This window comes from Chiloscyllium plagiosum, unplaced genomic scaffold (assembly GCF_037043375.1).
Source record: "Chiloscyllium plagiosum isolate Xiang-an unplaced genomic scaffold, Cpla_swu_hap1 HiC_scaffold_53X, whole genome shotgun sequence".
NCBI lineage: Eukaryota > Metazoa > Chordata > Chondrichthyes > Orectolobiformes > Hemiscylliidae > Chiloscyllium > Chiloscyllium plagiosum.
In genome coordinates this window covers 18,691,525-18,705,271 of record NW_028270191.1, presented here as the reverse complement: position 1 = coordinate 18,705,271, position 13,747 = coordinate 18,691,525, and the positions used below count along the sequence as shown (strand labels likewise).

Genomic DNA, 13,747 nt, shown 5'->3' with positions numbered 1-13,747 from the left:
TCCAAAACATCAACTTTATTCATGAAACTTACAATGCAATATAAAAGTAAATAGGCGAGCACATATAAAACTTACAAAGAATACAACAGTTCTTAGGAAAAGCTGAGGTATATTCAAATGGATGCTGTGCACAATTTTGTTTTAGTCTGCGGTAAAACAGAATAAGTGTTGATTTCAACAATTCCAAGTTGGTGTCGATCAACGATTACAAAAATTAGCGTTTTGTCTTAATTTGTAAGTTGCTTTGTTGCGTCTCACTTGCAAGTCCTACATTCCAACAGTGACTACACTTCCAAATGACTTCATTGGCTGCAAGTAGTTTCAGGATGTCCAGACTTCTTGGGAGGTGCTATATAATCTAAGTTTGTCTTTACACAGTGGATCTGAAAGACGACAAGTCTTCTATCCCAACTATTTTACACATCTGGCTTATTGATATTCTTTTAGGGACAGAAATCTGTCAACCTTACCTGGTCTGGCCTATATGTAACTGCAGACTCAACAGCAATGTTGTTGACTCTTAACTGCCTTGTGAAATGGCCAAGCAAGCCACTCACTCAGTTCAAAGGTGATTCAGGAGGGGTAATAAATGCTGGCCTAAAAACAAAAACACATCCCATGAAATTGTTAAAAAAAAAGGCAAATATTCCTCTCCATCCAGCACAGCATTGTCAGAGTATGCCTGACAATGCAGATAGGATTTTGGAGAAAGTGCATGTGATAATTTGAAGATTCTACGTCAAGGATTTAAGATTATGGACTGATCATGGAGGTTTAAGGGTTGCCAATCAACTTAATAGAAAATTATAAACTTCAGTTCAATCCCCCAAAGATATGAATTAGCAGAAAAAGCACAGTGAGCTTGATGCTGGCCTTTCATTTGTTTGAGGTTTCAAATCTCTCTTACTGATGGGTGAAAATCTTCTCTCTGCCAAATTTAAGTTACAAAGACCTTATGTTAACTTGGTCACAGTCCAGGTCTTTAGTGGACCCATGGTAAAGCAGCCCTCAGTTTCCTCATTTGATAAAGTTGACTGATGTGGGAATTGGAAACTTTTCATACTTAGACAATTGGGAGTATTTGCAGAGATTGCAGCCAAGACACATTTTGCAACAGAACAGAGGGAGCTTTACTCTATATTTTACTGGAAGTGTTTGATATTGAATAATGGGTGCTCAAAATAAGATAAATAGTGTTCCATCCCCCAGCACTAACAACCATTGAGTGTACAAATTCACCCAAAAAGAAATATTAAATCTTAGCTGGACTTATACACGTAATGGTAAGGTCCTAGGGAGTGTTGCTGAACAAAGAGACTTTGGGATGCAGGTTCATAGCTCCTTGAAAGTAGAGTTGCAGGTAGATAGGATAGTGAAGGCGGCGTTTGGTATGCTTTCCTTTATTGGTCAGAGTAATGAATACAGGAGTTGAGAGGTCATGTTGCAGCTGTACAGAAGGTTGGTTAGGCCACTTTTGGAATATTGCGTGCAATTCTGGTCTCCTTCCTATCAGAAGGATGTTGTGAAATTTGAAAGGGTTCAGAAAAGATTTACAAGGACATTGCCAAGTTTGAAGCATTTGAGCTATAGGGAGAGGCTAAATAGGCTGGGGCTGTTTTCGTAGAGTGTCGAAGGCTGAGGGGTGACCTCAGAGTTTTATAAAATCATGAGGGACATGGATAGGATAAATAGACAAAATCTCTTCCCTGGTGTGGGTAGTTCAGAACTAGAGGGGCATAGGCTTAGGGTGAGAGGGGAAAAGAAATATAAGGGATGTAAGGGGCAACTTTTTCCACGCAGAGGGTGGTGTGTGTATGGAACAAGCTGCCAGAGGAAGTGGTGGAGGCTGGTACAATTGCAGCAGTTAAAAAGGTATCTGGATGGGTATATGAATGGGAAGGGTTTGGAGGGATATTGGCCAAGTGCTGGCAAATGGGACGAGATTGGGTTTGAATATCTGGTCGGCATGGACGAGTTGGACCGAAGGGTCTGTTTCCGTGCTGTACATCTCTATGACTCTATAACTACTTTCACTATAATGAATTTTAAGGCCTATTTTTTAAAAATCCAACTACATTTAAACAGTTAAGTTATATATATTAAAAAAAAAGGTTACCACAGTCTAACACAACATTGTAACACTTAACGCCATAGAGAACGGAGCAACCATCTTACATTTTCTTCTTTTGTCAAGGACAATGATTTGAGGAATTTGGTTCCTTCAACATTACAAAACATTTGTTTTTAACCTTCATTTTGAGAACATTACTATTGTTGGCAGTGTGGTGCAGGCATTAAACAGTCAACAGAAATAAACTGGTCCAGACATTAAAAAATGCTATATACGTTCTCGTTTGAACCTCTGCTTAATAAGAGGAACTAAGTGGACTTCTTTAAAAAAAAAAGGCTATATATACCATTGTTGAACACATTTGTTTGAAAGCACGTCTTCACTACCACCCAACTTCAGCTTGTTTCTAAATTAGATTTAGAATTGGTACCTTGATATGAAAATCAATTTCCCTTGATTCACTTCTCTTAAAGAAAAGGCTTATGAAAGCTAACCTGCACCTGCTTTGGCACCCCGCTCATATTTCCGTTTTGTGCTCATGAACTTCATTTTTTCGGAAAACATTGGAGAGTACACTTATGATAGGTGTTCTGAAAATGTGGATTGTTAAACGACATAACAAATAACTAAAAACATCTCAGCCATGTTTCACCTGGTCAGATCTTCTCTATTGTCAATTTAGACTGAGTTATCAGAGGACATGAAGTGATGCATAGGATGCCTGAGAACAACCAAATCTGGACGCATCCGTCTTCTCCCTCTCTCATTTTAATTTTATTGCAAATTTAATCATATTTAAAGAGACACCCAAGTAAATGGGAAACCTTCAGCGCTTGCTCAGCACGAAGAAAGCTTTTGGACGCAAGTAAATTCAGAAATGAAAAGTAGCATTTTTGGCACAATTGAACAGAAAATAGCTAAAGTCCAATTCCCCACCTGGATATGAATTATTTCAAAACTAATTTTGGACAGTCTTGTTCTGCTAGCACACAAAGACCATAAAAAAAAAGGAAGAAACAGTGTTTCTAATATTGGAGACAGCACAAGTGTGGAACTGAGATAGAAGATCAGCCATGAACTTACTGAATGGTGGAGCAGGCTCAATGAGACTGAATGGCCTACTCCTGGTCCTGAATCTTATGAAAAGACACAGAACCTAGCTTAAAAGTACAAACAACAGAAAATCTTTCAGTGCTTTTAAGGAATCCATTTAACTCAAGAAAAAAAAAATCAAACAAAAATAGACAGCAGATTTCCCAGATGCATTTCAGGTATTCTAAGAGCTCATCTTATGTGGTCCAAGATCAAATGAAATACTGCAATGCCTGAAGAGCCCTTTAAGTTTAAAAAAAACTCTAAGGCTAAATTGATATGACTATTCTGCCTGTCTTTTCCCTTGTCCTCGTTTCTGAAGTTGAGCCATGAACTTCCACTGGATTTGTCCATGCTTACAGGCAAAGTACTGCAGTAGTTAGCCATTGCCTTCTGCAGGTAGTTGGCCTGATCTTACTTGCTGCCATTAGGTATATTAGGAGGCCTGGCGTCAGGGACATTAGCACTGTGCAACAAGTCCTGTTTACATAAGTAGCAAGAGCAGAATAATAGCTCATTTCATTTCTGCTTGACCATCCTGTGTACAGAGCTGTTACATTTATGAACAAAATGCTTTACAAAGGCCAAGAGGAAATTTAGTGTAAAAGCAGAATATTAGGGATGTTGGAAATCAGAAATCAAAACAAAGCAGGTCTGGCAACGTCTGAGGAGGGAGAAACAGCAATTGTTGAGTTGAATATGGAGTCATATTTGACTTGAAACATTTACTCAATTTCTCTCTTTGCAGATGCTGCTGGACCTCCTGAGTGTTTTCAGCACTTTTAAAAGGAGTTTTTTTAAAAATGTAGTGTTTTGATAGTGAACAAGACTGACTAAATCAAGCCTTGTAGAAGAAGATCGAGACAAGAGGTTGTAACTTATTTTTAAAAATGCACGAGATATTGTGATGCTGTGGATAGCGTCCCTACCTCGAGGTCAGAAGTCCTGGGTTTTCTCCCCCCTACATTAGGACTTTCTGGCTACAGGTGGTGTGCTGGCAACATGGTCAAAACAGGTTTATTATCAACCTGCAAATCCTTCCAATCCACCTATGGCAGACAGTAAGAGCAGGCACCCCTTCTGATCAGCCAGAACTGTATGGTAGCTACAGCACAACTGTACCCACATGTTAAAAGACTCCACACAAAAGTTCTTTAGATCAGATTAGATTAGATTCGTTACAGTGTGGAAACAGGCCCTTTGGCCCAACAAGTCCACACCGACCCTCCGAAGAACAACCCACCCAGACCCATTCCCGTCCATTTACCCCTTCATCTAACACTACGGGCAATTCAGCATAGCCAATTCACCTGACCTGCACATTTTTGGACCGTGGGAGGAAACCAGAGCACCCGACGGAAACCCACGCAGACACGGGGAGAATGTACAAATTCCACACAGAGTTGCCTGAGGCGGGGATTGAACCCGGGTCTTTGGCAGTGTGAGGCAGCAGTGCTAACTTGCCACAGATTGTACTCTGACAAACATTCCACAATTGTTCTGAGCAATTGCTGATAAATTTTAAAATTGTCACTGAGGAGTGAGTGAGGAAAATGATTCATAAATTTCTTTGCTCAGGTGTTGTTCACAAAGAATGGCATTTGTTTACTACTGGAAGTAATTGACAATGAGAGACCATTGCACCTTGGAAGGGAAAATTAAATCACTACTTGAAGCTGAGGTAGGTGCAGAGCTGTAGCAGAAAGCGTACAAGTCAGCAGAATTAATATTGGATTATTCTAAAGATTATTATTGTAACAATGGGCTGAATTGCAGGTTTGTAGACACCTATGGTTTGTGCAACACAAACAGAAGAGGATTCCAGTCTGGACAGGAAATTATTCTGGATTGGTTTTTCTTCCCCTTTTAAATATATTAGATTTGAAAATACCTCTGAACACTTCAACTGGACCATTTTTGTTAAGTTTTCTGTTTGAATCACCTTTCACCACCACTGTCATGTAAATAAAACTATTCTTAAGAGAATGAACTTATAGCATCGCTTGGTTTCAAAAGTGATTACATTCAAATCAGTTCACATAAAAGGATGATGAAATAAAAGTAACAAAATATAGAAAAATATTAATTTATTTTGTACCTCAGCTCGTGCAGCTGAACTGAACTACGAATAAAGTTAAAGAAATTCAGGAACAACAATCATAGATGATAGTATGACTGCAGCACAAGTAGGGCCATTGGAAATGGTGACAAGGATAGCCAAATACTAATGGAATCTATAGTCCCAGATTTAGTAGATGATAAAATTAGCGTCTACTAATGATAACCTATATATAGTTGACTAACCCTTCCTTAATCTAGGTTTTAATCTCTACTGGTTTACCTGCAATTTGTTTTGGAAAAATAAAGTATAAATAGAATACAGTTAGCTTATCAACTTGTTAAACCTCAGATCTCCAGGTTCAAGCAACGTTAGTGTTATAGAATACTTGTAACAGGCTACATTATTAAGGAAGTGGTTTTTGAGTTGCATGGAACTTGGTTTTAGCTGATGTAAACTGAATGTAAAACTGTTAGGGACATTCCAGGGGAAGAAAAAGGACATATGTTCTATATATCCTTATCCAACAGTAAACAAATTCAAGGGAACAAATTAGAGTAGTGTGCCTCAGATGATATCAATCTGAAACCATCTGCTGTGATGTAGTGGATCACATCCTGCCTTGGAGTCAGCAACTTTGGGTTTGAATCCCACCCCAGGACTTGATGACCACCAAAGATTGGTTCAGAATACAGCCAAACATGTTGAGTATTGACTTGTGATGCTTTCAAGATACACCAATTGCAGGCGAGAATAGGACAGGAGAGATTTTTGATCAGTCATGTGATGGAAGGGAAATTGGAATCTTGCCCATCACTATTCCAAGCTCCAGGTAAAAAAGTGTTGCCATAGCAACTGAGACTCCGAGCGAACTGTAACACACATTTTATCATCACAAATGTTCTTTTTAATGGCAGTTAGGATGCCCGAGTCTTTGATCCAACCTATCGCTTGGATTTGGTGTCTGGGAAGTAGACGTCATTACAAGCAGTCTGTGGTCAGTCAGGGTATTTGATACCCATGGGTTTTATGGAACTACATCACCACCAAACAATACAATTCTTTTGGTGTAACCCATTACTCAATCAGTTTGACATTGAGCACAGTAATTGAGGTGAGTGAAATTCAATTTATCCATTGAAAATGCAATGGAGGCAGTCTGCATTTCAGCAAGTGGACCTTTAAGTGGTAAGTGAGGTTATAGGAGGCATTTGGCAGTCCCCAGATATACCACCACACAGGTCTACTTAAATCAAACATGGAATGGGATCTATTAAATTATCCATATGGTTCTAAATGGTATTCAATCACCATTGTCTGATTTATAAATTGGGTTATTGCACATGACATTATTCAACTCAGTTTGCTAAATTTTGAATTCATTTACAGAGACGTTTTGCCTCTTGCATGGGAGGGGGAAACTAATGTAATGTTCCTTCCTGTAGAGAATGCTCCCCTATTTTTGTCCTTCACATGTATTAGTTGGGCAAAGGACTGAAGCCTAGAATGTAAGAAAAAACTAGGGAGCCAACTTAAACCAAAAATCCAAGACACTCTCACCCTACCCTGCTAAATTTTCAACATAATTTCAAACAAGTATTAACGCATTAAATGGCACACCCAATACTAAAGATTAGTAAGTTACCAGCATTTTCAGGATGGGAAGTTTCCATCTTCTGTCAGGAGCTATTAGTTCTGATGATTTTCCGACAATAACATTGAAGATGCTTCTGTTCATGTGGTGATGTAGTTTCCTCCTCATGATATGGCTGCGTCTCAACTTGTTCTTTCTGGGTGCCACTTGACAGAGAAGGGCACTATTTCTCCAGGAACATTACTCACCATTGGCACTACTTGCAGATTCATCTTGAACACTTTGGGAAGGTGGCAGTAAATCTGTGAAGTTTGAAGCCAGCGTATGAGTTGTTTATCTGCATTTCCCTCCCCCAACCATCAGTTCAATCATATCAGTAAGATATAATAGAGAAATAGTGGCATAAATGATAATGTAACTGGATTAGTATTCCGGGCACCCAGACTAATGCTCTGGGGCACAAACTCAATAAATCTGGAATTGAAAGCTAATTTCAGTTTAATGGCCACCATTACTATCATTGATTGCTGCAAAACTACATCTGATTCACTAATGTCTTTGAGGGAAGGGAATTTGTCATCTTTACTTGGTCTAGTCTGTATTGTGAATGCAGACATAGAGTAAGATGGTTGACTCTAGTCGAGCAAGCCACTTAGTTCAAGAGCAATTAGGGACACAACAAATGCTGGAGTCACTGACGAAGCGAAGCCCAGATCCCATGGAACAAACAAACAGAGAGAGGGAGAGGGAGAGAGAGAGAAAAAAAAAAAAGCTCATCTTATTGGCTCAACACAACGTTTGCACCACAGCGACAGGAAATTAAGGGGGGTGGGGAGGAAGGGAGAGAACAGATTGTTGTCTCCTCGCAGCAGAATGCCCAGGCCAGATGAACGGCTATCGTATCCCCCGACCAAACTGAAGGCCCACAGGCCCATAACCTCAACCATTTGGTGCATTGTGAAATGAGCTGCTAAGTGCAACCCCAGTACTGTATGGAAATTGCAACCTTTTGCGTTTGCACCCATTCCACAATAATGGGAGGATCAATGCAAGCCAGCGAGGACAAAAGAAGGTAAATCTCAGCAAAATGAGTCAATTTACTTGATACACAAAAGGAAAAGAAAGACACTCCAGTCTTAAACCAATTTTTGCAGTTGTGTTTAATCATATACTTCATACAAATAAAAGAACAGCTAACCGTGGCTTTTGGGGAGGGTGGTGCAGGAATTGACTATTTACCCATGCTTTGTCTTTCTATCAGAGTCGAATCAATATTAAGTTAATCACATACACATAGATTAGGAAGCAAGGCTTATTTATTCCATTGGCAACAGACTCTCTCTTGCTCTCAGAAGGCTCCATTTCACACTTCCCTGCTTGAAACTTGCCGTTCCAGTAACTACAGGTGCCACTTCATTTGTATGATCAACAGGTTCCACTGTGCCCTGATGGCTACAATGTTTGGGTCTACACTAATAATGAGTATTGTCTTGCATCACTAATCTGGACAAACGGTGCATGGGTTTTGGAGTTATCCAGCATTTGTCAGAGAGGACCTTCAGCCTTTTATCTGTAATGGTACTTTGAGGGATTCAGGGGCTGTGGAGGGTCAGCCTCAGTCAGTTAGATATTCACGTGTCATATAATTGGCACCACTTGTTCCTTCATTTGCCATCTCCTGTTAGGTCATCCCTCCACCACTTTCCGGGTGGAATATGGCCTCCCCACACAGGATGCACCCACTGAATTCACACCACACTTCAGACTTAATGCATAAAATGAAAAGTTGTGGTCCCAACACCGAGCCTTGCGGAACACCACTTGTCACCGACTGCCATCCTGAGAAGGATCCTTTTATCCCCACTCTCTGCCTTCTGCCAGACAGCCAAACTTCTATCCATGCTATCCATGTCTCAAACCTCGAGCTTCTGGCTCAAATGCAGGGAGGCTACCCACTGTACCACAAGACCTTCTCCAGTTTCAATTACTGAATAATAATCGATTGACAAAATAACCATTTTTTCTGGGGAGGCAGTAACAGTGGTGAAGTTTGAATTCAATATAAAACTAGTCTCTAACAACCCATCTGGTTCACTAATGTTCTTCAGGGAAGGAAACTGCCATCCTTACCTGGATCTGGCCTACATGTGACTCCAGACCCACAGCAATGCGGTTGGCTCTAAACTGCCTGCTGGGCAAATTAGGGATGGGCAAGAAATGCTGGCCTACCCACAGACTGCCACATACCACAAACAACTTTTTCTAAAAAAAAAATCATTGGCTCGGGTGTTTCCAGTTACATTGGTAAGAGGTATGTTTAACAGGATGAGCAGCGTGGTTTCTTACTTTCTGGTTGTGCTGCAAAGCTGTCTGGAGTCTTGTTTCCCACGGGCGATCTTGTTTGTCTGCTAGCTCGATGGGCAGCCATTTCCTCCAGATTTCTCATTACTGTAATGGAACTCTTCGGAGACTGGACCAAGTTGTTAATTTCTGCATTCCTGCAGCCAAACAGTCAAAAATCAACAAGGCAGCTGTAAGACTCTGTATCTGAGGCTGTTACAAGTCTTAAATAGTGGCAACGTTAGCCATTTATACGCAATAGTAAAGTCTAGTTCAGATGACAAGATTGGAAAAATTATCTACTTCAAGTTGCTTTCATTTTAAGGAGCATCAAAAATGGACTTCACTGGTCCTTTAGGTAGCTGCTCCTGAGGCTTGTTTTTTCAAATAAAAAGGAAGCTTAATTCTCTGAATCAGTGCGCCTTTGACAAAGCAGGTAATTGTTGCTGATTCCTATTTGCTCTGGAGAAGGTGGAGGCGAGCTGCCTTCGAATTGCCACAGCAGGTAGTGTACATATTGTTAGGAAGGGAGTCCCAGGATTTTGACCCAGCAACAGTGTAGCTCCAAGTCAAGATGGCGCATAGCTTAGAGGGGAACTTGCAGGCGATGATGTTCTGCTGCCCTTTTCCTTCTCGATGATAGAGGTCCTGGGTTTGGACAGTGCTGTCGAAGGAGGGTTAGTGAATTGTTGCAGAGTATATGGTACACACTGCTGTCACTTGAGTGCCAGTGGTGGAGGGAGTGAACATCTAAAAAGATGGTGGATGGGGTGCCAAATCCAACAAGCAGGCAATGGGAGTTGTAGTGCTTCTGGTGTCTTGTTGCAGCTGCACTTCTCCAGGTAAGTGAAGAATATTACACATTTATTTACGAATGTTTGCGCTGGTCAAGAGGAAAGACGTTGATGCATGGGAGGAACATTTGTCCATTTCAAGCACAGAGTGTTGACATCAACGCAAAGCCAAAGAGGCCACATAACTGGCATAAGTCAAGCATTAATTTATATTGCGCCTGGTGAATCACTTAACAATGCCCCTGTAATGCTTCAAGTACAAATGCTCGCTTTGCAGTACTATTGTTATGCAGGTAAATACAGCAGCCAATTTGCGCATAGCAAGCTCCCATGCACAGCTAATAGATGAACTGTTGATGGTATCATCTGAGAAGTGACTGTTAACCTTAGGTGGGGTTGACCCTGATCTTTTCCCAATAGTCCCTTGGTATTAAACATTTCAAAAAAAGGAGCAGAGTAGCCACGTACCTGTCAGGTGGAACAACACCACTGTGACTGACTGAACGTTTAACCTACAAAGTGTAAAGAACAAATTTAAAACCAAAACAGTCAATTTTTCAAGTTTGAAAAGCGTACACACACTATGCTGCTTGTTCTTGCAATGTTTCTATATTATATAAATGGTCAAATTCAGATAGGATTCTAATGATATTGCAATTTCTTCTAAACATTATGCAGCTCACTGTGCCAGTATGCAAAAAGGCAATTTAGCATCAGTGTATTTAACTAGAATGAAGTTCTTGTAACTTTACATAATTCAAAACAGAAGAGTGACAGCAAATGCACAATAGATTTGTAACAGCCAGTTACAGTCCTGAGGTTTCTGATTGTGCGTTAGAAAAAGCTAACCTGGCCTCCTGCCATTAGGTCCAGAAAGGAAACTGTTCAAGAATCTTGTAACAAATCTATCATGTCGGTGCATTAGTGTCACTCTATAATTGCCTGTGGCCAGGTTCTACGTTGTCAGTCTGGATACCTGCTCAAAAGAAGAGAGTGAGGGACAAATGATACCTGTCACAAGACATACCGGCATCACAAGCCCCTGTCTCAACCAGGAATCCTGCTACAGGGATGAAGAGATAACCACTTACCCTGCGAAGAGGTGTGGAGGTGACATGTGCAACTGGGGACTCTGGAGGTGAAAGCAGCTCTGGGGATATCTTCACACTTGCTATTTTCATACAGTCCTCAAGGGTATTTATAAAGGTATTGCACGTGGCTTTAAGCAAAGACGAAGCCTCATTCATTTTCTGAAAGAGAGAGAGGCACAAAAAGCTTTGCAGTTTTCCTTTTCATGAAACACACGGTACTGCAGGCAGCCCGTATTCTCAGAGATCCCTGGACTAATTACAGAGAGGGAGAGCTCATTAGAACTCAGCAAACCATTCCTGAAACTGTTAACTTGCGCTCTAGAACAATCCTACATGCCATGTACTTTGCCTCTGACCTGGTTTAAATTAGTGCTTCCAACATCAGAGTTTCAAGCAACTATTCAACTACAGGTGGCTTCAAAGCAGTGGCTGATCTGGCTCTTGCCCAAACTTCTTACATACCTGCACTGTCTAGTCCAGGTCTTTGACTATTTATTGGAAGCAGCAACTGGGGACGCATTATGTTTGTCCTTCCCTCCTGGAGGTCAACACAATGACCCCAGGATCCCTTCCAGCTGAGATCTGCACAGTCTTTGGCAGTAGATGTTGTGAAGGCTGAGGGAAGCAGGGATTAAAATTAGGGACTTGACCGGCTGCCTGGTTTAGCAGCACACTAGGCGATATACTTTCCCAGCAATCAATTGCCTGCCACACTGTATTAGTCGAAACCATCAAGAAACACAAGTCATCTAGTCGTAACTGACTTCAAAATTAATGTGAGCAAGACTGATTTTAAGCAATTGTAGACAGTTTTTTTAAAAAAGCAATGTTTCCAGTTAATGCAATTGTGAGTTGCTGGAAGTAATGTGTCTGACACCTAGTGGCAATCAGAGGAACTTCCCAAGCACTTGCTGTTTTATCCACAAGCACAGGTTCAGACTTGTACAACTATAACGTACTAAATGACAGCAGAAAATGAATCTGCAGCATTTCAGGTTGTTTGGAGATAACAAAATAGAACTCAGAAGCAGGGCTTGAAGTTGAATCATGACTTCTAGCACACAACTTCTGACAAGAGGGTTGATTGCACCAAGCTGTTTAAAACATTAATTTCGAAACATGAATGACAACATTTCTTTTTGTCTTAGTGCAAGAGTACAAGGTTGTCACAGTGGGAGGAAACTAGCTGGGAAGATACTGGAAAATAGTCAATCCAGTCATTAATTCAGTACATTTTATTCAAATGACCCCCTCTCTTTGTTTATGTTATGAGTTATTTATTGAAATCAAAACACTTAGGGATACTCTGCTTCAATAAGCCAAATTCTGGTTTCCCCCAAACGGGAAATGTCCCAGAGCAGATTCCTTGGAAGTAAATCTGGGCTGTGGGGGTGGAGGGGGAGTGGAGAATGTTTTTTTCCCACTGCTCTGGACAGGGACCCACACTTAGGGGTGATGCAAGGAAGTCATGTAGGAATGAAGCTACATAATCAAATTCTGCAGCTTGAACATTTATCTGTACAACTTAAAAGCAGCATAATCTGGACAGGAAGTGACCCTTTGTAACCTTAGCTTGTAACTGCATGGACCTGTATCTCTTTAAAACCAGTATATAACTAATAGGGTGTGTCTTGATCTGTGAGAATTCTATTGCTTAGGAATATTATAGATTAAGAGCTAAAGCCAGATGGCAGGGGCCCAACTCAAGATCCATTATGTTCCCTAATATGTGGGCGGTTGGCTCAAATAGTTTACTAGGAGGGTCACTGGCCTGAGTTAACCGTCTCTCTCTCTCTCTCTCTCTCTCTCCCACATGCCCCCTCCCCTTCTACACAGTTTATTCAGCTTTCCAGCATCCATGTTTGGAGCAATTAAGTGGTCATAGTACAAGAAGGGAGTTGAAACCATGTTTGTGATAGTGGAGAAAGGGAAGATCCAAAAGGAAACTGCATCGAGCTGGAACCTGAGCGGATTACTGAAGTTGAAGAAATTGTAGAAGTCTACGAGCTGAATCTAGACCAGAATTTTGTGAGTTCTGTTGTCCCTAACTGGAATAAAAAAGTACAGGTGTTAACCAGTGTTAATGACTGATTAATTAGGCCTACACTTAATAAATCCTTCCACTTTGCTACAATTTTGAAATCTTGCCCAAACTCCTTACTTTATTTATGTGAGCGGTGCAGTAATATTCCGGAACTCTTAATCCAGAGGCTTGGATTAATAATTCAGAAAGCATGTTCAATTGGTTGCTTGTGAACCTGAATTCACTTTAAGACAAAGAGAAAAAAAACAAAAATGGAAGGGAGTGGACATTAGTCAAGATGATGGTGAAACTAGTTGTTATAAAATTTGGAAAAAGTTCATAAATGTTATTTCAGAGAAAGGAAACCTATTCTCAGCAGAGAAGGAAAACCCAGTAAAACTTAGAAATAAATGGTACTAGTCTGAACTGGAGTTCCATTATTTCATGTATGAAAGACGAGTTTGAACCAATTGTGTCACTTCCAGCTTTTATGGATTTTTCTTCAGTGGGTTTCAATCCTGCACTTAAGATGGTTTACTGAGCAACTTACTTGTATCAACCACCACAAAAATTAATAAAATTGAATGGGAGGGGAATGAGGTTGGCAGCTTTAGATCTGTGGATTCTGATCCCTGCCCAGCAACCTGGACCTAGCTTTCATGACCTTCTGCAGTCTAATGACC

At 40.6% G+C, this 13,747-nt stretch overlaps 1 protein-coding gene across 3 annotated transcripts in view; it reads right to left on the bottom strand.

The window, feature by feature from the left end:
• The window catches only part of LOC122543324 (pleckstrin homology domain-containing family A member 3-like), a 30,284-nt gene continuing 16,537 nt past the window's right edge, over positions 1-13,747 (bottom strand). For all 3 annotated transcript variants that reach the window (XM_043681848.2, XM_087985434.1, XM_043681850.2), the window contains 4 exons: positions 11,042-11,200; positions 10,419-10,462; positions 9,163-9,314; positions 1-7,118 (listed from right to left, as the gene is read on the bottom strand). In XM_043681848.2, coding sequence (XP_043537783.1) covers positions 7,057-7,118; positions 9,163-9,314; positions 10,419-10,462; positions 11,042-11,200 — 417 coding nt within the window. In that variant the 3' untranslated portion in view covers positions 1-7,056. The remainder of the gene's footprint in view (positions 7,119-9,162; positions 9,315-10,418; positions 10,463-11,041; positions 11,201-13,747) is intronic.